This window comes from Macaca fascicularis, chromosome 7 (assembly GCF_037993035.2).
Source record: "Macaca fascicularis isolate 582-1 chromosome 7, T2T-MFA8v1.1".
NCBI classification, from domain to species: Eukaryota; Metazoa; Chordata; class Mammalia; order Primates; family Cercopithecidae; genus Macaca; species Macaca fascicularis.
The window spans coordinates 53,762,541-53,786,407 of NC_088381.1; the positions used below are offsets into that span (position 1 = coordinate 53,762,541).

General features: G+C 37.2%; 1 protein-coding gene across 23 annotated transcripts in view; it reads right to left on the reverse strand.

The window, feature by feature from the left end:
* Window positions 1–23,867, reverse strand: part of SCAPER (S-phase cyclin A associated protein in the ER) — a 557,109-nt gene that overhangs the window by 121,387 nt on the left and 411,855 nt on the right. For all 23 annotated transcript variants that reach the window (XM_005560160.5, XM_065548231.2, XM_073996464.1 and 20 more), the window contains one exon: window positions 3,570–3,693. In XM_005560160.5, coding sequence (XP_005560217.3) covers window positions 3,570–3,693 — 124 coding nt within the window. The remainder of the gene's footprint in view (window positions 1–3,569; window positions 3,694–23,867) is intronic.

The window sequence follows — 23,867 nt, forward strand, 5'->3', positions numbered from 1 at the left end:
CATTCATTCATCAAATACCGAACAAACACCTATTATGTGCTAGGTACTCTACTAGGTTGTCTGAGCTACTTTGTAGCTCTGATAACATTATAGAACTTCTCACAGCTTCTTATAGTCATTAATATTTGCATATGCAATTTCTTTCTTCCTTAACTGTGGGCTTCTAGAGTGATGGAACTGTGTCCAATTCACCTCTATAACCCAGGCATCTGTACAATGTTTTGGAAATAGTAATTAAAATGAAATACAAGAGTGCCAAAACAAACTCCAAGTGGCTAGAAGAAAAACGTCTCCTAAACCATCTGGGTTTGTGAAACAACCAGAAAGACTGAAGTAGCTGATGATAATCAGTTGTCTTATAAATAACACCAGATCACAATTAATTAGCTTCTTTTATGCTTTTTTCTATTTTTGTTGGAAAATGTATTGATCACTATTTTTTCATCCCTTATTTCAAGGATACTAACAAGTCAGTGGTCCATATTTCAGTTACATGTAAATTAAAACTGGTTAGCAAGAAAAATGAAAATACATTCAAGTGATTTTCAGAAATATAAAAATCACCATCACCAACCACCCCAAACCAGGAAACACATCCTCCTTTACCCACTACCACAAACCTAGTCACAGCAACAATAAGAATCGACGGCGATAAAATAAAGAGCCCAAAAGGAACGAAAAAACTCAGAAAGTGCCATGTATAAGGAAAAAAAGGATAAAATGTGTTTGGCAAACTAATGTCCCAGGATCCCAGTTCCAAACTGAGCAAAATTGATGGGCAGAATAAACATAGAATGTGGTCAAATCCACTGAGAGATTAAAAGCTTTTCTGAGGTCAAGAAACCTTGGGTTACAATGAAGGTTATTCAAAGGGAACTAGGGCTTTCAAAGAAGAAGAAAATGATCAAGGTACTTACCAGCTCCAGGCCCACAGTTGGTACTTAATAAATGATAGCTATTATGAGGAGCTGAGAACTAACTCAAACGTCCCTCTTTCATGATGTCCCAGGGAGAATCACTGAATATCTTTCTCTGTGCTCCCAGAGTACTCTATACAGGCTGCCATCATATCATTTACTGTATGTACTAGGGTCCGAATGCTGTGTCTCTCCCAAATTCACATGTTGAAATATAATGCTTAATGTGATGATATCTGGAGACAGGGCCTGTGGGAGGTAATTTGGTCATAAGGATGGAATTCTCATGAACAGGATTAGTGCCCTTATAAAAAGAGGCCAGAGAATTAGCTTGCACTCTTTTCACCATCTGGGGATAAAGTGACAAGTCAGCAGTTTGAAACCTGGAAGAGGGCCCTCACCATAACCTGACTATGGTGGTACCTTGATCTTGAACTTCCAGACTACAGAATGTGAGAAATAAATTTCTGTTGTTTATAAGCCACTCAGTCTATGGTATTTTGTAATAGCAGCCTAGACTAAGACAATATGTCATCTATATTATGACACATGACATCTATATATATGCAGAACCAAGATTCTTTCTTTAAGTCTTCTTGTTCATTCCCTCACATTCCAAATGCCATTCTCTTTCATTACTTGTTCTGTTCAAAGTAATGTCTCTTCTTCCACCACCAACACAGAATAAGCTTCATGGAGTAAATTCTTCCAGATGATGCAGTATAAAATGATAGGAGAGCATGAAGTTTTTTTTTTCATTCTTGTTTTGAAATAATATTAAGTAAACAAATATGTTGTAAAAATAGAGCATTCCTTTAACCCAGTGTCCCTTACTATTAACATCTTACAAAAACGTAGTATAATAATTGAAAGGAGGAAATTAACAGTGAGCCGATAAAACAGACTGTTCTATAGATCTTACTTGAATTTCCAAGTTTTCCCATTGATGTCCTTTTTGTGGTCCAGGATCATACATTACATTTAATTGTTATGTCTCGTTACTCTCCTCCATTTTGTGACAGTTCTCACTTTTTCCTTGTCTTTCATGATATTGACGTATTTGAAAAACATTAGTCAGTTATTGTGCAGAATGCCCCCCAACTTGGGTTTGACACACCTAGCTCTGATTCTTGGCTTTCTGACTTAATAGCTATGTAGCCTTGGGCAAGTCAACCTCTCTGGGACTCAAGTTTCCTCATCTGTGAAATGGAATAGTAATACTGACTTTAACAAGCTGTTTTCAAAATTAAATGAAGCAAATATATTAAAATGCCTGGGATATAAGGCCATACAAAAAATGTTATCTTTTCTCCTTATGCTGCCTTTCAAATATTTCTGATAGAATTTTTTTTTTTTGCTAAAATATCTTACTCATATTTTAATGCCTTATTTTTTAGACAAAATCATATATAATGTAGCCTTTGATTGATGACTCACTATCATCACTATAAAAATCCATTGCTATATTGTGCAACAGTTCCAGATCTGTATTTTTGTTGCTTTCCCTTATTGCTATTCCCTCTCAATGTCAATATGTCTGATTGTAAGGGTTTCATAATTCCATTTCTGATTTTCAGCTTGCGATGTATCAAAATTCATTTATTCACCCACACATACAGACAATGATGTACTGAATCTACTAAGTGCCAGGTCCTATGTTAGCATCTTGGAGATAGTGATAACTTACTTCCTGTCCTCATCGATTTTATGGCTAGTGGGGGAAACTGACAAGAAAATAGTTAGATACAGTTCAATGTGATCAATTCTATCAGAGATGTTAATACCTAAAATCACATAAGAAGTATACTTAACTTGAATTTGGGGGAAGAGTCAGGCTGGGGAAGATTTCATGAAGAAGGTAACATTAAGCCTTGGTTAAGGACTGCAAAATGCATAGGAATGAACGAGATAGAGGCAAAGGGTTGTAGTTTAAGGAAGAGTTATTAGAGCTGTGTGCTGAGTAAAAGTAAATCAGTTCTGAAAAATAAATCTCTTGTGTTATAAACTTGCAGATTGAGAGCTATTTTGTGCCAATACCTGAGGGACTTAGAAACTTCACCAGGAAACTCCTGGCGACTCCAGTTGACATACTTAAACCTTTGGCTGTTATATTGAGCTTACCTCTTTCAACATCTGTGAACTGAAGTAAAATTTAAGGTGACAATTGGCTGCTTGTTCCCATTTCAACAATATAACAAGTTTTCCCCTTTCTAACAGAGGAGTTTTCTTTTCTAAAATAATCTAAATATCCATCAAAAAGTCCTCTTAAACTGACCCTTTTAACTTAACCTGGCAAGAGAGGTTTTGAGGCTTTCCTAACATTCTTCCTTTCTACAGTACTCATTCCTGTGACTTTAGAGGTTTGGCTTTGCATCCAACTGATTCCAAAGACCCAGTCTAACTATGTAAATCTGTAACCTTAGCAAGTGTTATAAGTCTATTATCCATTAAATATTGGAACTTAAAAGAATTCAGTGCAAAAATTTCAAATTATTAAGTTTGTCTGCCAGTCTCTATTCTCACAGTCATCTTCACTTTCTTCTTTTTTTCCCCCATCTGGAGAGTAAATAAGTTGAATTCTTTCAGTTTTCTCCACAGGGACTATTTCTCAAACGTCAACTGCTTCTAACTCAAAGCAATAATATTACATACCGTCAACTGGTGTATCAGGAGGTCCATTAAGAAGGTAATCTTGTTACTAAACAGAACATCAGTGCAGTTTTCTGAACAGTTATTGCAGGTGAGGTTGTAAACATTGATTGCATTGCAGAGAGACCTAAAAGAAGGAGAAAAACACCACTTACAAAACCCGAGCAGCTCTTCTTTAAACAATTAAAAATACATAAAATGAATGGTACGAAAGCAACAGGCATGAGATGGAAATCACTCTAAAAAACCAAGCCAAATACTATTAGGTACAAGGCCCATCAGCTAGATATAAAAGCTTATAATTTTCACCCAAAGCCCAGTGTTCATTGGTACGTAATAACTCTTACTAATTTCTATTAGCTGCAGTTGCAGATAATGGAAACATATTTACTAGTCTATGACAGTTTCTGAATACTCTAAGACTAGATGTCATCCAGGAACTTTGGTTCTTCAAATAATACCCAGAAAAAAAAAAGGAAAAGGGCTCTATCAAAGTTTCTGTTGCCAGATCTCCTGCTCCAGGACAAGGAAGATCATGGAAGAAGAGAGCACCCATAAGGAGAAACCAGAGGCTCTCCATGTAAGATAAGACCCCAGAGTTCTAGGGAGTGGACACCACACTGCTTGGAGGCGGAACATGGATGAGTGCCTGAGCAGCTGAGGACATCTTTCCAAGAGCGTAAAAACTGGCCTGTGTGGGCCCAAACAGTTTAAGGTCAAACTGATCAAAGAAATGTTTTTCTCTAGGAGGCTTAAAATATGCTGAAAAAAACTATAAAGCACCCAGAGCCTGAGCAATGTGAAGAAGGGGCAAGAACAACCCCAGCCCAACCAAAGTCTGCCTGCTGCTGCATTCCTGCATCCTTGGCCTATGTCCTGCCGCATCACTGCCATGCCCAAGAAAAAGCTGAAGGGGATGCTAAAGGAGACAGAGTCAAGGTGAAGAACAAGCCAGAGAAGATCCGCAAGGTTGTTTGCTTAACCTGCTCCTCCAAAGCCAGAGCCCAGCCCTAAAAAGGACCCCGCAAAGGAGAGAGAGGAGGTACCCAAAGGGAAAAAGGAAAATGCTGACACTGGCAGGGAGGGGAATAACCTTGCAGAAAATGAAGATGCCAAAACAGACCAGGCAGAGGAAACTGAAGGTGCTGGAGATGCCAAGTGAAGCGTGTGCATTTTTGGTGACTGTATTTCTGGCGACTGTATAGTTTGAAATACTATTTTTATCAAGTTTTTAAAAAATGCAAAATTTGTTTAACTTTTTTTCCTCCTGCCTCAGCTTCCCCAGTAGCTGGGATTACAGGCACCTGTCACCATGCCCAGCTAATTTTTGTATTTTTAGTAGAGATGGGGTTTCATCATGTTGGCCAGGCTGGTCTCAAGCTCCTAACCTCAGGTGATCCACCTGCCTCAGCTTCTTAAAGTGAGCCACCATGCCCGACCTTGATTTACTTTTTTAAAGCTTATGTTGTTAGCACACAGAACACTTCACTGTTGTATTGTGGGAAAGGGTCATAGGTTACTAATAGAATGTCTCTGATGCTGGATTGATGTGGGGAAAACACCTTTCCCTTCCCATTTTGAGAGATTTCCTCTTGACTCCCAGGAGGAGGGATTCCATGACTCTGAGACATGTAGCCACCTTGGCACAAATCCCTTGTGGTATGAAAAAACAAATTGGTTGTTATGTCCTCTTCTCCCTCATCATCTTCAACACAGACTTAATTCCCTTAAACCCAAACTCTGTTGGGCCCTGACCCTCCAGTAATTGGTTACCAGTGTGTCAGGCAATTAGACTTTACAGTGGTGCCACTGAGATGGAGCACCCCAAAGAGTAGAGTTTCCACTTCTAGGCTGTGGATTTTCATATTTTCAGATAAATTCTGCCATTTTTATTTCATTTCCTGGAAGTCAGGGTCAGTTCATGAAAAGCTGTTAAACAACATGCTAAATGTGAAATGTCAACCCTCACTCTAACCTTTCCGTTCAGAGCATCAAATGAAGATCTTATGGTGTTTTATAGTGGCTTTTTGATTTTGGTAGTCCATTGAAGAAGGGAGTTTGAAAGTTGCTGTACACTGTTAATGATTATCTGCCCATGTCCTGCCTGAAATACCCTGATTGTTTATGGAAAGTAACTTTAATAAAGCTGGATATAGTTTGGCTTGGAAAAAAAATAATATGTAATTGTTCAAAGAAACTTTTAGAGCAACAAGCTCAATGGGCACGACAGATTCCTGGATGTTTTGAATACTGTGACTAAAATCTCCATTGCTTGAGTGACCAATGTTTATTTTGGTCTGTCTGACTAAATAAATCTCCTGCTTAAGTTCTAGGTAAAAATGTATTGATTTAGTTCTATACAACCCAGTCTCTAGGACAGTTCTTAAACATGTGATTCACAGAACAGCACTATTGGGAACTTGAATAAATACAAATTCTTAAGCTCTACCCCAGACCTAGTAAATGGAAGCTCTGGGGATTTTAACAAGTTCTGCAGGTAATTCCGCTGCATATTCAAGTTAGAGAACCACTGCTCTAGGATAGGGGTTCTGTATCTTGACTAGGCATTAGGATCACCTGTAGTTTTATTTTATTTTATTTTTATTAGTTTTTGAGGCAGGTTCTCACTCTGTCACCCAGGCTGGAGTGAGGTAGAACAATCTTGGCTCACTGCAACCTCTGACTCCTGGGTTCAAGCTATTCTCCCATCTCAGCCTCCCAAGGAGCTGGGATTACAGGCGTGTGCCACCACACCCATCAAATTTTATATTTTTAGTAGAGACAGGTTTCCTCTTGTTGGCCAGGCTGGTCTCGAATTCCTGGCCTCATATGATCCACCCACCTCAGCCTCCCAAAGTGTTGAGATTACAGGCATGAGCCACCATGCCTGGTACCTGTAAATCTTCAAAAATATATGCTTGCCTGAATTCTTCCCTTGGTGATACTAGTTGGGAGATGGGGTAGGCTCCTGACATCTGAATGTTTCAAAACCTCTATGGGCAATTTTGATGTGCAGCCAGAGTTACTCGTTCATTCAACAAATATCTAACTTCCTATGATGTTCCAGGTATTGTGCTAGGTGGATAAGACAGGCAAGTTCTCTGTCCTTATGGAGCTGATGCTCTAGTGGGAGAGAGATGGTGAAGAGAGCCCTTGTTATACTTGTGATCATCTGTCTGATACAGCTGTATACTGCTTCACATAATTGATAGGTTCCGGAAAAAAGGGGACAGTAGAATATACTGGTTAAGACTACAGACACTGGAGTAAGATACTAGTTAGAATCCTACTTCTACCATTCAAGATTTTAGCAAGTTAGTTACTAATTTCACATAATAGCATCCATTTTTTCACCTATAAAACTGGAATATCTAAACTTTGTATGACTGTCGTGGGAATTAACTGAAGTAATAGATGTAAAGTACTTAGGACAGTACCTAGTACATGATTAAGTACTTAATAAATGGTAGCCCTTTTTAGGGCTATTAGTCTATTATTTGGGTTATTAATCTTATTCTTAATGAATAAGGTATAAATAATATGTTAATATATAGAATCAAATTAAAGCATGCTACAGATGCTTATTTCCAGGTTAGTAAAGCACAGTGCTTCCCAAATTTTTTTCATGGTATGCTGACATAAATGCTGAAAGGACTAAGTTGATGCAAGCCAGGAGGAGATTAACCTGTTTCCAGCCTTACCGAATTTCTCTGAGCAATGAAAAAAAAAAACCTTGACCCACATCTACCACATTTATGACATATCAGTTGGAGGTTCTATCTAGCAAATTCTTCACAGATGTCAACCAGCAACACTTCATTTATTTGATAACATGTATAAATTTTCAAGAGTATTTTTCTATTTAATTTAAAAATAATGAGTATTTATGCTGATAAAAAGTTTTAAAAATAATTGTCATAAATTTGGGAAAGAGAACCACAAAGAAATAGTAAAATACTATCAAGAGAAAATTTGGTATTTGTACTTCTAGTCTTTCTTAATAAATTTTAAGAAAATTTATTTTCTTAAAATAAATTTATAAGAATTTATTTATTCTTATAAATTTATATTTTATCCCATTTTCCCATTTCTTAATTAATATGTAATAATGAACAGTTCTCCATGACATTTAATATTCTTCTATAACACTAGCTTTTAATTTTTTTTGTAAGGCAGAGTCTTGCTCTGTTGCCCAGGCTGGAGTGCAGTGGCATGATCCCAGCTCACTGCAACATCTGCCCACTGCAACCTCTGCCTCTTGGGTTCAAACAATTCTCCTGCCTCAATCTCCCGAGTAACTGGGATTACAGGCACATGCCACCACACCCAGCTAATTTTTGTTTTTATTGCCATGTTGGCCAGGCTGGTCTCGAACTCCTGACCTCAGGTGATCAACCTGCCTTGACCTCCCAAAGTGCTGGGATTACAGGCATGAGCCATCATGCCCTGCAGCTTTTAATTTTTAAGAAGAGCAGGGAAATGCTTTCTTCAAACAAAATCTTACTCAGAAGCTTGAACCAAAGAACAGATAAAATCAAGAGTTGCTCTGGCTGAAGCAGAAGCTGGGGACCCAGGGACCTCCCCTGCTCTCCCCTTTCAAAGACCCTTGAAAGCTTCCTTGGAGGCCTGGGGGTGTGTTCCCTTGAGATACAGTGAAAAACTGAGCTAAGATACAAGTAAAATTTAATTTGCTAATTTTTTGAATAGGTGATGATGACCACAGTACAATTAAGCCAAAATAAAAAGAGTGCACTATGAAAAGCTTCTCCCTCTTACTCATGTCTCCCAGCCTCATCTTAGAAATCATCATGGTTACTGGTTTACATATCCTTCCAGAGACAATCTGTGCATATGAAAGCCTTTTATTCTCCCCTACACAAACAATATGCTACAAGATTTGGAGGTTGAATGTGAGTGAAAGACATCTTCCTGTGGCTCTTGGCTGTTACTAGCAAGGTTTGGAATATGAGGCTTTCCTGCAGCAGCATTCTGGGGTCCATTTTCCAGCTTCCTGGGCATCAAAAATCAGTGGGATAAGTTGTACTAATTTCTCATCTGTAGCTTCGGGTACACATTCTGTGGTTTATTGGGTGTAAGAGATAGTTGTTTGTGTGGCATTAGCCACACATTTCCTCCCTAACATGTGTTGGCCTCAGAAGGAGCAGCCCCCTTGTGAATTTGTTTGTTATTGTTTTAGGAGTCAATCTAGAAGTCTGACAACAATTTTCTTTCTCTCTCTCTCTCTCTTTCTTTCTTTTTTTTTTTTGACAGGGTGTTGTTCTGTCACCCAGGCTGGAGTGCAGTGGCATGATCATAGCTCACTACAGCCTCAAACTCCTAGGCTCAAGTGATGCTCCCACCTCAGCCTCCAGAGTAGCTGGGTCTACAGGTGCACGCCACGACACCCAGCTAATTTTTCTTTTTCTTTTTTTGTAGAGACAGGGTCTCACTATGTTGCCCAGGCTGGTCTTGACCTCCTGGCCTCAAGTGATCCTTCCTTCCACCTAGGCCTCCCAAAGTGTTGGGATTATAGGCATTAACCAACATACCCAGCCTTCCAAGAATTTTCTAAGTACTTAATGTCTTATAATAAGTTCCTTCTTGGATTAAAATACTTAAACTGAGAAATATTGCATGGTCTTTAAAAGCTAAATAGTGTCTCATCCTGTGGATATAAAAATTTACTTCAATTAATCTCTTACTATTCTGTCCAATTTTCAATGTTACAAATAAAGTTGTTTTAATACAGTCAGAATTCTTAGTTTTAAGCCATGGTGTTGGTGGGGGGAAGCTCAGGTTGATTTAAATAGAAAGGAAATCAATTGACAGGCTACTTGTGTATATAAAAGAATCTGGAAAATTTAGGTGTTGAAGTTATACTTCCACAACTAATATCCAAAGAACACAACACCAAACTGGTCTGCTGGAAAAAAAAAAAAAACAAAACACTGGGCACATATGAGACAGACTGAACTAACATTGTGACTTTGAACACTAGATATAGCTGCCTCAAACTCTCCAAAGAATACAGTTTGAGATGTCTTTGCTTCTTTACTTCATTGCCTTCAGAGTGAAAGTCTAGTGTGAGTATGGTGGATTGTAAAACCTTCGTCACATTCCTGTATCTTAGACACAATAAAGACTAGGAAGCAAATACTTGGCACTCTCAGGTTCTATAGCAGGAGAGCCATCTTACATGCTTGGGAATTCTGTAAATATAGGACAATGGCTGAGATGCTGTGCAGGTTAACAGCACAACCCTTGTTTACAACAGCTGCTGAACAAATCATTCTGTACCACTCTGCCTGCTTACCTAGGATAAATTTCCAATAATGACAATTTGAGTCAAAGAATATGAAAATGAAGACTTTTGATAGATATTATCAATTTAAACTGTCCCCCAGAAAAAAATTTTAATCAATTTATACCCCCAGAAAAAGATTTTTTCCATGCTTTTACCAACATTAAATAATATCATTAAAACAAATATTCACCAATTTGACAGCTAAATAAAACTAGTATTTTAAAGGTTATTTTTTTTTATTATCAGTATGATTAGAGATTTTTCCCAGTGTTTACTTGCCGTGTCTATTTATGTTTTCTTGCATTATCACAGTGTGCCTTCTACCCGTTTTCTATTGGGGTGTGTTTTCCTTATTTATTTATAAGGCTCTTTACTGATAATATAGATGTGAACCCTTTTGGTCATATTTTAAAAATAACTTTTCCAGTTTATTGCTATCAATTTTGTTTTTTAGGTTTTTTTGTCATAAGTAATTTTTACATTTTTATTTGATACAATCTGCCAAACTTTTCCTTTAGGACATCTGAGATTTCTGTCAGAAAGGCCATTCTACTTGAATATTATAAAAATATTCTTTTAAATTTACTTCTGGTGCTTTTATGAGCTTTGCCTTTGAATTCACAATATAAACTTGATTTGGGGATAAGGGAAAAAGACATTTACTTTATTATTTTTCTTTAAAATAAAGTTGCTACTTATCGTTATCTTTTTGTTAATTGTTCTAGTTTGCTATTTTAAAATTTGGGGAGGAGGTTTTTATCTTTTAAAAATAATTTATTAAGATTATCTCATTATAAATATGACAAATGGTTAATACATATTGTTAATATTTTTTCCAGCTTTTGTCTTCCATTTTGCTTATGCTATTTTAAAGTTTTTAAAAATATACTGAGACTAAATAATTCTATGTAGTCTAACAATTTTTGTAGTTTTCTTTTTCCTGCTTTTTCTTTTGTGTTTCAAAATTATTTCTCACTCTCACTATGAGATGAGGTAATTATTCATTTGTATCACCTTCTAAATTATTCATTTGTATTTATTTTCCTTGAATTATCACTGTGTATGGTAATTTTATGGTTTTCTAATTCACTGCTGATTCATTTAGAATTTATTTTGGTGTGTTGCGTGAGACAGGAGCCTAAATTTATTTTTCCCATGAAGAGGTATTAAATAAACTCTCCTTTCTCCACTGGTTTGAAATGCCATCTTTATCAGACTCTAATCGATAACTATCTATCTTCGTGTCTGTTTCACATTGTTTGTGTATTGTAGCTTTATGGTAGAGTTAATATATAAAATTGCAGATCTCTAAAGCCCTTAAAAATATTTTGAGGTATTAAGAATAATATGTGGAACATTACAACTGTATAGTTTATCCTATTTTTTCCCTTTGGGTTTGAACTATATTTATATAAACTTTATTTTTAATTTTTTTGTTTGTTTTATTCAATGGAATTCCTACTACTTGTTTCAAATCTTTTGTGGGTGATCACGAGGCATAAACAAACAACACATGGTATGGGACTAATGTCCTAATGCCCTCCGTGCTTTACATTATATAGAAAAGTCATTTATTGGTAAAGTGTGGAAAGTATATCTACATAATCTTATGCTCACAAAACTCTCCCGAGAAACTTTCACAAAGAAACCATTTTCTGATGAGGAAAATAAAGGAGGAGGGAACCGAAAAACTCAGGGTCAGGAAATACTTGTCCTTTCAGTAAAACTTGTTTGAAAGACAACCTCTATTTGAGGAGTACCTGTCTTAGAAAGATCACTCCTTTGAACCCAGCCTGGGTGGTCTACCCAAGCAGCTTTCCCTGTAATTTTAAACTCAAATGACCAGAAGCACTTTTTAACATCAAACAGAAAGCACCAGATTTTCAAAGTATCTTTTGAGAAGACATTAAAATCTTACTGTCCATCCTGTCAAAACTACACTGTGGTTGGGGGGGTTGAGATAAAGGCTTTCTGCTCCAAAAAATCATAAATATGTGAGTGAATTTTTGTGTAAGTCTTTTCACTGAAAATGTTTCCTCTGAAAAAAAAAAAACAGAGGATAGGAAAAGCATCATAAAATTGGGTCTTTTGACAATAAGTGCAGGACATATAGAATACAAGTAATAGAAGGACAGTAATAGAATACAAGTGTAGCACACACCTAAGACATTATGAAATAGTTAAACAGAAAAGCTCCAGGTGATTGCCATGTAGGAAGGTTTTATAATATAACTTAGAAAGTACATAGTTTATATCCTTGTGCAGTTTGCAGTGGTTAAGACTTAAAAAAAAAAGAAAACCACTGTTCACCAAAATCCATTGTCATACACCTATGTCAAGAGAGCAATCATTTTTAAACAACAATTTCACAAAATCTACATGGGGGAGAGAGAATGGCTTTAAGTTCTGGCACAGTAAAATTCTGTGCCAAGTAGGGATAGCAAGTATTAGGATCACATAAATATGGCTGCAAAGAGAAACTTGGTGTTTTTATCAATTATCGTTTTGCCCTCAAGTAAGAACGGAATTGGCCTGATGGGGATAAATGTAAAAGGACAGATCCTCGCAAAACAAAGAAGATGATTAGCAGTGGATATAGTATTAGTTTGATGAGAACTCTCTAGATCGAACCAAACACCCAGACCTGGAGTTTTCCAATTCCTTAGGAAAGGGAGAGACAAATGTTAACACCAGAGCCCCAATGCATATGTAATTTACTGAATATCTTTGGTTTGCACTAAGGATTTAATAAATAGCATACAGTTTATATGCATTTAGTCATTCTCAAATTATGCTTTGTCTTTATAAAGCTCCAAATTAGTTTCTTTAGATATTATTAAAAATAATTGTGTGAAACCAGGGAGCTCTAACTGTGCTTAGAAGTCTAAGGCCTTAAGCGGACCTAAGTCAGTGCCTCGCTCACAGAATGAGATGTGTAATCTAGGCCTGGCCCTCCAGGAATGGCCCACCTAAAAGCACATGCCAGTTCTAGACGCTGAAACTGAGACTTGGGTCAAACCACTGAAAACTATATTCTGTTACATAACCAGCCTAAGTTGCTTCTAGGCAAGATCCTTGTCTCATTCATTCTGTCGGGAGACCTCATACTGTGCAGCACAGAGTCTGACTGAGCACACAGATTGTCTAATGAAGGGACAACTGTCTTCCTTGTTTCAAACATACAAGAATGTGCAACTGTGGAATATCTTAATACATTAATTAACCACATTCTCCACTATGTTTTTTTTTTTTTTTTTTTTTTTGAGACGCAGTCTCGCTCTGTCACCCAGACTGGAGTGCAGTGGTGCGATCTCGGCTCACTATAAGCTCCGCCTCCCGGGTTCACGCCATTCTCCTGCCTCAGCCTCCCAAGTAGCTGGGACTACAGGCGCCCGCCACTACGCCTGGCTTTTTCGTATTTTTTTTTTTTTTTTTTTTTTGTGAGACGGAGTCTCGCGCTGTCACCCAGGCTGGAGTGCAGTGGCCGGATCTCAGCTCACTGCAAGCTCCGCCTCCCAGGTTCACGCCATTCTCCTGCCTCAGCCTCCCGAGTAGCTGGGACACAGGCGTCCGCCACCTCGGCCGGCTAGTTTTTTGTATTTTTTAGTAGAGACGGGGTTTCACCGTGTTAACGAGGATGGTCTCGATCTCCTGACCTCGTGATCCGCCCGTCTTGGCCTCCCAAAGTGCTGGATTACAGGCTTGAGCCACCGCGCCCGGCCCCGCTTTTTCGTATTTTTAATAGAGACAGGGTTTCACGATGTTAGCCAGGACGGTCTAGATCTCCTGACCTCGTGATCCACCCACCTCAGCCTCCCAAAGTGCTGGGATTACAGGCATGAGCCACCGCGTCCCTCCCACTATTCTACTTTTTAATGCTCATTTGATCATGAACATTTATTCTCAGCCAATCTGGTTTATTCTCATTTTTGTAGCTATCGAGAATAAAATCTGGACCCAACAGAGAGAACTGTGAAGTATCTAAAAGTTTTGAAGTGTATTTATAAAGAAGGAAAATTATTTTTGAACTTTGAAAATTAGATTGTGGCTAAATTGCTTTGGAAGGCAAGATTAAAACTTATAAAAGCTATTGTATTAAGCTTTTCACTGTAAGCGGTTTCGAGAGGAGACATAATCTACTGATTCTGTGTAAAAGCTGAATTATGATGGGATTTTATGACTGTTCATTTAACTACTGTTTATTGGGCACCTATTTATGTCTAGGCGCTATGCTAAGTGTAACAGGCAACAATGAAAAAAATTAGATACCTGTCCTGACCTCATATATGCTGCATATATGCATATATAATCTTTTTTGTTGTTGTTAAAAAACATTTTTAATGAAATAAAACACCGATACAGAAAATTACACAAAAGTATAGCTTAGTTAATTGTTATAAGGAAAACATCCTTGAAATCACCACTCAGGTCCAGAATTTTGTTACTAAGAAGCCCCAGACATACTTTTTCTCATTCCAATTATAGCCTCTTCTTCCCTGCAAAGTAGCTGCAATTCTGACATTTACAGTGATCACTTCCTTGCATTTTATTATGCTTTTATCACCTAAGTGTATATCTCCAGCACTGTGCATCCATGCTTAGTCTTACTTACTTTTAACAAAGTCTTTTAAAAATATGTCTGGATATGTCTTTTACATCTCTTTTAATCTGTGAAGTTCCCCCCATTCCTCTATTTTCCTTACAATTTTGCTGCCTGCATATACATGGTGAAATTCAATGTTTCTTTTTCTTTAGCATTTCCAGATAATTGGAAGTTGGATCCGGAGGCTTGATCAAACTCAGGTTTGACCTCTTTTGGCAAGACTATAGGTGGTAGAGCTCTTTAATCAGGAGGCACATAATTCTGAATGTCACTCAGGTTAGCAGTCACTGATGATCAATACCTAAAGCCATGAATTCATCAAGGGTTCATTCTTCAAGGGGTACAAAACTGTGATATTCAAATTCTATTATTTTGTTTCAATTTGTTAGATGAAATAATTTATAAGGAGAAATTCCCTTCATATATTTGATTGCCTAGTGGTATAGTTCCACATAAATGTTTGAGATTTTCCTTTTATTTTTTCAGTTATCAACATACTGGGTTCCCTGTCATGCTTAGAAAGTGACAAGTTAGTTTTTTAGTTTTATTTTAAATATCACTAAAAACTCATGAATTATTAAAGAGCATCTATAAGAAACTATAGCTAACGTCATATTTAATGATGAAAAACCAGATCTTTTCCCCCCAAGATTGGGGACAAGGTTAAGCATGTCCTCTCTCACCACTCCTATATACAGTAAGAAAAGGAAATAAAAGATACACAGATTGGGAAGGAAGAAGTAAAACTTTACTTGTTTGAAGATGATATGATGGTCTATGTAGAAAGTTCCAAAGATTTGACAAAAAGCCTCCTGGAACGAATAAGCAATTAAAGCAAAGTTGTAGGTCACACCTTGATAAAAGTCAATTGCTATCCTACATATTAGCAATGACAAACTGGAATCTGCAATTAAAACATGGTATCATTTAAATTAGCACCAAAAAAAGAGAAATATTCAAGTATAAATCTAACAAATATGTATATACCCTCACTATTCTAGATGAGGGAAAACTATAAAACTCTGATGGAAGAAATTAAAGATCTAAATAAGTGGAAAGATATTCCATATTCATGGGTAGGAAGACTCAATAATGTTAAGATATCAGTTCTTCCTGACTTGGTCAATGCAGTCTCAATCACAATCAAAGCTAGTTACTCCACTGATACTGATAAACTGATTTTAAAGTTTATATGGAGAGGCAAAAGATCCAAAATAGCCAACATAATATTAAATGAGAAGGATAAAGTTGGAAGACTGACTCTACGTGGCTACTAGTCTTACAATAAAGTTACACTAATCAAGAGAATGTGGTATTGGTGAAAAAATTTGACAAACAGATCAACGGAACAGAATAACGGAGACCAGAATTAGAAGCAAATATAGTCAACTGACTTTTGATAAAGGAGCAAAGGCAACCAAAGAACAGTCATTTCAACAAATGGTGCTGGAACAACTGGACACTCACATTCAAAAAAAAAAAATCTAGATGATTTTATATTTTTCACAAAAATTAATTCAAGATGGATTATATATCTAAATGTAAATCATAAAACCATAAAACTTCTGGAGGATACAAAGGAGAAACTCAAAATGATCCTGAGTTTGGTAATGAGTTTTCATATATAATATCAAAAACACACTCCATGAAAGAACAAATTGATAAGCTGGAATTCATTACAGTAAAAAACACTGCTCTGTGAAAAGCACTGTTAAGAGAACAAAAAGATAAGCCACAAACTAGGAGAAAATACATGGAAAACATATCTGATAAAGGAATTGGATCCAGAATATTCAAAGAACTCTTACAACTTAATATGAAGACAAAAAATCTAGTTAAAAAGTGGGCGAAAGATCTAATAGATATATCATCAAAGACACAGTATACAGACTGTAAATAATCATAGAAAAAGATGTTCAATGTTAATGTCATTGAAGGATTACAAATTAAAACAAGATGCCATTACACACCTATTAGGATGGCTAAAATTCAAAGTACTTGACATCAGGAATGCGGGTGAGTATGTGGAGGAACAGGAGCTCACATTCATTACTGGTGGGAATGCAGAACGACAAAGTCACACTGCAAGACAGTTTGGTAGTTTTTTATAAAGCTAAACATAGCCATCATATGATCCAGAATCACATTCCTACACATTTACTCCAATGACTTAAAAACTTATTATCTACACAAAAAAACTGCATGAGTGTTCACAGTTTTATTAATGATTGCCAAAACTTAGAAGCAACTAAGCTGTCCTTCAGTAGGTAAATAGATAAACAATCGATACACATTCACATAATGGATTATTATTCAGCAATAAAAAGAATTGAGCTATCAAGCCACAGACAGACATGAGGGAACCTTAAATGCATATTGCTAAGTGAATGAAGTCAGTCTAAAAAGGGTACATGTTGTGTAACTTCAACTGTGTGATATTCTGGAAATGGCAAAACTATATAGACAGTAAAAAGATCTGTGGCTGACCCCATAGAAATACAACCAGTAGAGAATATTATGAACACATCTATTTATATAAACTAGAAAATCTAGAAGAAATGAAAAATTTCCTGGATACATACACCCTCTCAAAACTGAACCAGGAAAAAATGGAATCCCTGAATAGAACAATAACAAGCTCTGAAACTGAGGCAGTAATAAGCAGCCTACCAACTAAAAAAAGCCCAGGACCAGATGGATGCACAGCTGAATTCTACCAGATGTACAAAGAAGAGCTGGTACTATTCCTATTGAAACTATTCCAAAAAGTTGAGGAGGAGAGACTCCTCCTTAACTCATTCTATGAGGCCAGCATCATCCTGATACCAAAATCTTCCAGAGATACAAGAAAGAAAGAAAACTTCAGGCCAATGTCCTTGATAAACATGGATACAAAAATCCTCAACAAAATACTGGCAAACCGAATCCAGCAGCACATCGAAAAGCTTATCCACCACAATCAAGTAGGCTTCATCCCCAGGATGCAAGGTTGGTTCAACATAAGTATACCAATAAATGTGATTCATCACATAAACAGAACTAAAGACAAAAACTACGATAATCTCAATAGCTGCAGAAAAGGCTTTTGATAAAATTTAACATCCATTCATGTTAAAAACTCTCAATAAACTAGGTATTGAAGAAACATACCCCAAAATAATAAGAGCCATCTATGACAAACCCACAGCCATCATAGTGAATGGGCAAAAGCTGGGACCATTCCCCTTGAAAACTGGCACAAGACAAGGATGCCCTCTCTCACCACTCCTATTCAACACAGAACTGGAAGTCCTGGCCAGGGCAATCAGGCAAGAGAGAGAAGTAAAGGGCATTCAAATACAAAGAGTGGAAGTACCACTATTTCTGTTTGCAGATGACATGATCCTACATCTAGAAAACCCCACAGTCTTAGCCCAAAAACTTCTTGAGCTGATAACTTCAGCGAAGTCTCAGGATACAAAAATCAATGTGCAAATATCACCAACATCAGTCAAACTGAGAGCCAAATCAGGAATATACTCCCATTCACAACTGCCACAAAAAGGATAAAATACTTAAGAATACAGCTAATTTGGGAGGTAAAAGATCTCTACAAGGAGAACTACAAAACACTGCTTAAAGAAACCAGAGATGACACGAACAAAGGAAAAATATTCCATGCTCATGTTTAAAATGGCCATACTGCCCAAAGCAATTTATAGATTCAATGCTATTCCCATTAAATTACCATTGGCATTCTTCACAGAACTATAAAAAACAATTTTAAAATTCACATGGAACCAAAAAAAGACTCTTGAGTAGCCCAGGCAATCCTAAGCAAAGGGAACAAAGTTGGAGGCATCACTCTACTCAACTTCAAACTATACTACAGGGCCACAGCAACCAAAACAGCATGGTGCTGGTACAAAAACAGACACATAGACCAATGGTACAGAATAGAAAGTCCAGAAATAAGACTGCATGCCTACAACCATCTAATCTTCGACACACCTGAAAAAAACAAGCCATGAGGAAAAGATTCCCTATTCAATAAATGGTGCTGGGATAACTGGCTAGCCATATGCAGAAGACCGAAACTGGGCCCCTTCCTTACACCATATACAAAAATTAACTCAAGATGGATTAAAGACTTAAATGTAAAACCGAAAACTATTGGCTGGGCACGGTGGCTCACATCTGTAATCCCAGCACTTTGGGAGGCCAAGGTGGGCGGATGTCGAGGTCAGGAGAGTAAAACCATCCTGGCTAACATGATGAAATCCCTTCTCTACCAAAAATGCAAAAAATTAGCCGGGCATGGTGGTGAGCACCTATAGTCCCAGCTACTTGGGAGGCTGAGGCAGGAGAATGGTGTGAACCCAGGAGGCAGAGCTTGCACTAAGCCGAGATCACGCCACTGCACTCCAGCCTGGGCCACAGAGCGAGACTGTGTCTCAAACAAACCAACACACACACACACACACACACACACACACACACACCCAAAAACCGAAAAGTATAAAAAACCCTGAAGACAACCTAGGCAATACCATTCAGGACGTAGGCATGGGCAAAGATTTCATGATAAAGATGCCAAAAGCAATGGCAACAAAAGCAAAAATTGACAAATGGAATCTAATTAAACTAAAGAGCTTCTGCGCAGCAAAAGAAACTCAACAGAGTAAACAGATAACCTACAGAATGGGAGAAAATTTTTGCAAACTATACGGTATCCGAAAAGGTCTAACATCCATCTATAAGGAACTTAAAAAGATTTACAATAAAAAAAAACAAACACCCCCATTAAAAAGTAGGGAAAGGACATAACACTTTTCTAAAGATGATATACATGCGGCCAACAATCATATGAAAGAAAGCTCTTCATCACTGATCAAATAAAATCACAATGAGATACCCACCAGTCAGAATGGCTATGATTAAAAGGTCAAGAAATAACAGAGGCTGGTGAGGTTGTGCAGAAAATGGAATGCCTATACACTGTTGGTGGGAGTGTAAATTAGTTCAGCCATTGCGAAAGATAGTGTGGCAATTCCTCAAAGACCTAAAGACAGAAATAACATTCAACCCAGCAGACCCACTACTGGATCTATACCCAAAGGAATATAAATTGGTCTATTACAAAGACACATGCATGCATATGTTCACTGCAGCACTATTCACAATAACAAAGACATGGAATCGACCTAAATGCCAATGATTGACTGAATAAAGAAAATTTGGTGCATATACACCATGGAATACTATGCAGCCATAAAAAAGAAGGAGATCATGTCCTTTGCAGGGATATGGATAGAGCTGGAGGCCATTACCTTAGCAAACTAACATAGGAACAGAAAATCAAGTACCACATATTCTCACTTGTAAGTGGCAGCTAAATAATGAGAACACATTGACGCAGAGAGGGGAACAACACACACTGGGGCCTATTGGAGTGTGGAGGTTGGGAGGAAGGAGAGGATCAGGAAAAAAAACTAATGGGTACTAGGCCTAACACCTGGGTGATGAAATAATTTGTACTACAAACCCCCATGACACAAGTTTACATACGTAATAAACCCACACATGTATACCTGAACTTAAAAGTTTAAAAAACAATCAGTGGCTTCCAGGGGTTGGGTGGGTGGGAAGGAACGAATATATTGAGCACAATGAAGTTTTGGGGTAGTAAAACTGTTCTGCATGATTCTAAAATGGTAGATTCACAACATTATGTATTTGTCAACCCCACAGAACTAGAAAAGGCAAAGAGTAAACCCTAATGTAAACTATGGACTTCAGTTAGTAACAACATATCAATATTGGTTCATCAACTGTAAAAATATACCACACCAATGCAAGATTTCAAGAATAGGTAAAACTGAGGACAGGATGGGAAGAGGAAATACATGGGAACTCAATTTCTGCCCAATTTTTCTGTAAATCTAAAACTAATAAAGTCTGTTAATTAAAAAAAAAATCTAGGATTTAGATTTATTTGATAGGCTTTAATCTCCTGCAGTTCTTTTTTTTTTTTTTGAGATGGAGTCTCGCTTTGTCACCCCGGTTGGAGTGCAGTGGCAAGATCTTGGCTCACTGCAAGCTCCGCCTCCCAGGTTCATGCCATTCTCCTGCCTCAGCCTCCCGAGTAGCTGGGACCACAGGCGCCTGCGACCACGCCCGGCTAATCTTTTGTATTTTTAGTAGAGACAGGGTTTCACCGTGTTGGCCAGGATGGTCTCAATCTCCTGACCTTGTGATTCGCCCGCCTTGAATCTCCTGCAATTCTTATTCATATCAGAGATCAATTTGTTCGTCTTAGGCCCTTAGTATCTTCATCCTTTGACTTAACTCTACTAATCTTTGAGAAATTTGCTCTAGTTGGGATAACAAGGTTTGAGAGTCATTTTCTGCTGCATATTTGGAAGCAGCCACTGATTTAATTTGATGGGAAATGATACTTCAAACCTATAACCTGGCCCTACGGATTCTCAATACTACTGGGGTGGTCACTGTTTCTAGACCTTTAGAATGAACAGATCTAGGAACCTCTCCCCATTCCCACTCTCCCACCCCCAAGATAAAATACCTTCTGAATTTGTAATAATATTTCAAATTCAAATTCTAGACTAAGGGAATTTTTTCTTTAATATCTTTTATACAGCTCAAGATAAAATACAGCCCAAGATAAATTCCTTCTGAATTTGTAATAATATTTCAAATTCAAACTCTAGACTAAGGGATTTTTTCTTTAATATCTTTTATATAACAGCTCTCCCTCTTTTCTTTCACATGGAGATCCTGGTGCTCAAGGGCATACAGGATGATAAAAATTGAATACCTACAATTATATAGAATATCTAATTTGCTTTATGCTATATTACAATACATAAGTTTCACAATGACAATATTAATAGTACTGCTACCAATAATGAATACTGAAAACAGTTGGAAATGTTTTGGCATATGTCATACTCAGTCTCCACTAATTTTTTTGTCATTATACTAGTTACATGGTCAGGACGTGCCATTTCATACTATACTCTCTCCTTCAATTTTCTTCAGTTTTAGAACTATAAATAACTACATACTTTATGCTTACTAAAGTACTTATGTCAATGTATCTGTAGTCATTTGCTTGTCTGAAGCATGTTTCTAGCAAGTTTCTTAGGAAGGGCTTGTGGGACCAATATTCCCTCAATTCTTGAATGTTGCATCCTGATAACAGTAAATTTTTCCCTTGTTTTTTTTTTTTTTGAAACAGAGTCTTGCTCTTTTGCCCGGGCTGGAGTGAAGTGGCGGGATCTCAGTTCACTGCAACCTCCGCTCCCCGGGTTCAAGCGATTCTCCTGCCTCAGCCCCCCAAGTAGCTGAGACTACAGGCGCACATGACCACACCCAGATACTTTTTGTATTTTTAGTAGAGATGGGGTTTTGCCATGTTGGCCAAGCTGGTCTCGAACTCCTGACCTCAGGTGATCCACCCGTCTCGGCCTCTCAAAGTGCTAGGATTACAGGTGTGAGCCACTGCGCCCAGCCATCTTGCCTTTTATAAGAAAGGGTCAGTTTTGTTGGATATGAAGTTCTTGGCACATACATTTTGAGAGTGTATTAAAAATGTTACTCAATTTTCTTGTAAGATAAAGCATTGCTATTAAAAAATCTGATATTACATTAATTTTCTTTCCCTTACAAATCATGCATGAGGTTGGTGCAAAAGTAATTGTAACAGAAAAAACCGCAATTACTTTTGCACCAACCTAATACTTTTGCTATGTAATTTTAAAAATTTAAGTACAAATTATACACAATTAACATTCACCCTTTTCTTAAAGAGTTTGAACAAATGCATTCAGTTGTGAAACCACCACAATAAAGATATAGTAGATCAATCATCTCCTTAAATTACCCTTGCTGTCTTCTTTCTAGTCAACTCCTCTCTCAACTCGTTTTCTATTCCTGTAGTTTTGCCTTTTTTAGAATGTGATATACATGGAATCGTGCCACATGTAGCCATTAAGTCTGGCTTTTTTCACTTAGCACAACACATTTGAGATTCATCTATGTTGTTGCATGCATCAGTAGTCTGTCCCTCTTTTTAAAATTTTACATTTATTTTATTGTGGTAAAAACACTTAACATGAGATCTACCCACAGCATATTTTTAAGTGTATAATACAATATTGTTAACTTTAGGCACAGTGTTGTAAAATACATCTCTAGCATTTATTCATCTTTCATTACGGAAACGTTATGCCTGTTGATTAGCACTCCCTATTTTCCCCTCTCCCCTGCTCCTGGCAACCATAGTCCTGCTCTCTGCTTCTGTGCATTTAAATATTTTAGATACCTCATATAAACAAAGTCATGGAGTATTTGTCCTTGTGTGACTGGCTTTTTTCACTCAACATAATGTCTTCATGGTTCAACCATTATGTCACATATTACAGGATTTCCTTCTCCCTTAAGGCTAAGTAATATTGCATTGTATGTGTATACATTTTCTTTGTCTACTCATCTCAGTGTCAGTGGACATTCAGGTTGTTTCCCCCTCCTCACAACTGTAAACAGTGCTGTAATAAATACAGAAGTGGTAGTATCTCTTTGAGATTGTGATTTTAATTTTTTTGGATAAATACCCAAAAGTGGAAATGCTGGGTCATACAGTAGTTCTATTTTTAGTTTTTTTGAGGAATCTCCATACCGTTTTCTATAGTGGCTGTACCATTTTGGATTCCAACCAAGAGTGTACAAGGGTTCCAATTTCTCCAAATTTTTGTCAACACTTGTGTTTTGTTAATGACCATCCTAATGGGTGTGGGGTGCTATTTCATTGTGGTTTTGAATCGCATTCCTCTGACAGAGACATTTAGCATCTTTTCATATACCTGTTGGCCATTTGTATGTCTTCTTTGGAGAAATATCTATTTAAGTCATTTGTTCATTTTTTAATTAAGTTAATATTTTTGTTACTGAGTTGTAAGAATTTCTTACATATTTTGAACTTAACCCCTTCTCTGATATGGTTTGCAAATATTTTCCCATTCTGTAGACTGCCTTTTCATTCTATCGACTGTTTCCTTTGATGTGCCAAAACTTTTTAGTTTTATGTGTTCCCATTTGTTTGTTTTTGCTTTTGTGGTTTGTGTTTGCTGTAATATCTATGAATTCATTGTCAAGATCAATATTATAAGGGTTTTCCCCTAAGTCTTCTTTCATTCATTTTAGAATTTCAGGTCTTATGTTTGAGTCTTCAATCCAATTTCAGTTGATTCTTGCGTTATAAGATAAGGGTCTAATTTCATTCTTTTGCGTGTGAATATCCAGTTTTCTCAACACCATTTGTTGAAGACTATCCTTTCTGTGTTGTGTATTCTTGACAATCTTACCAAAGATCAGCTGACTCCATCTGACTTGG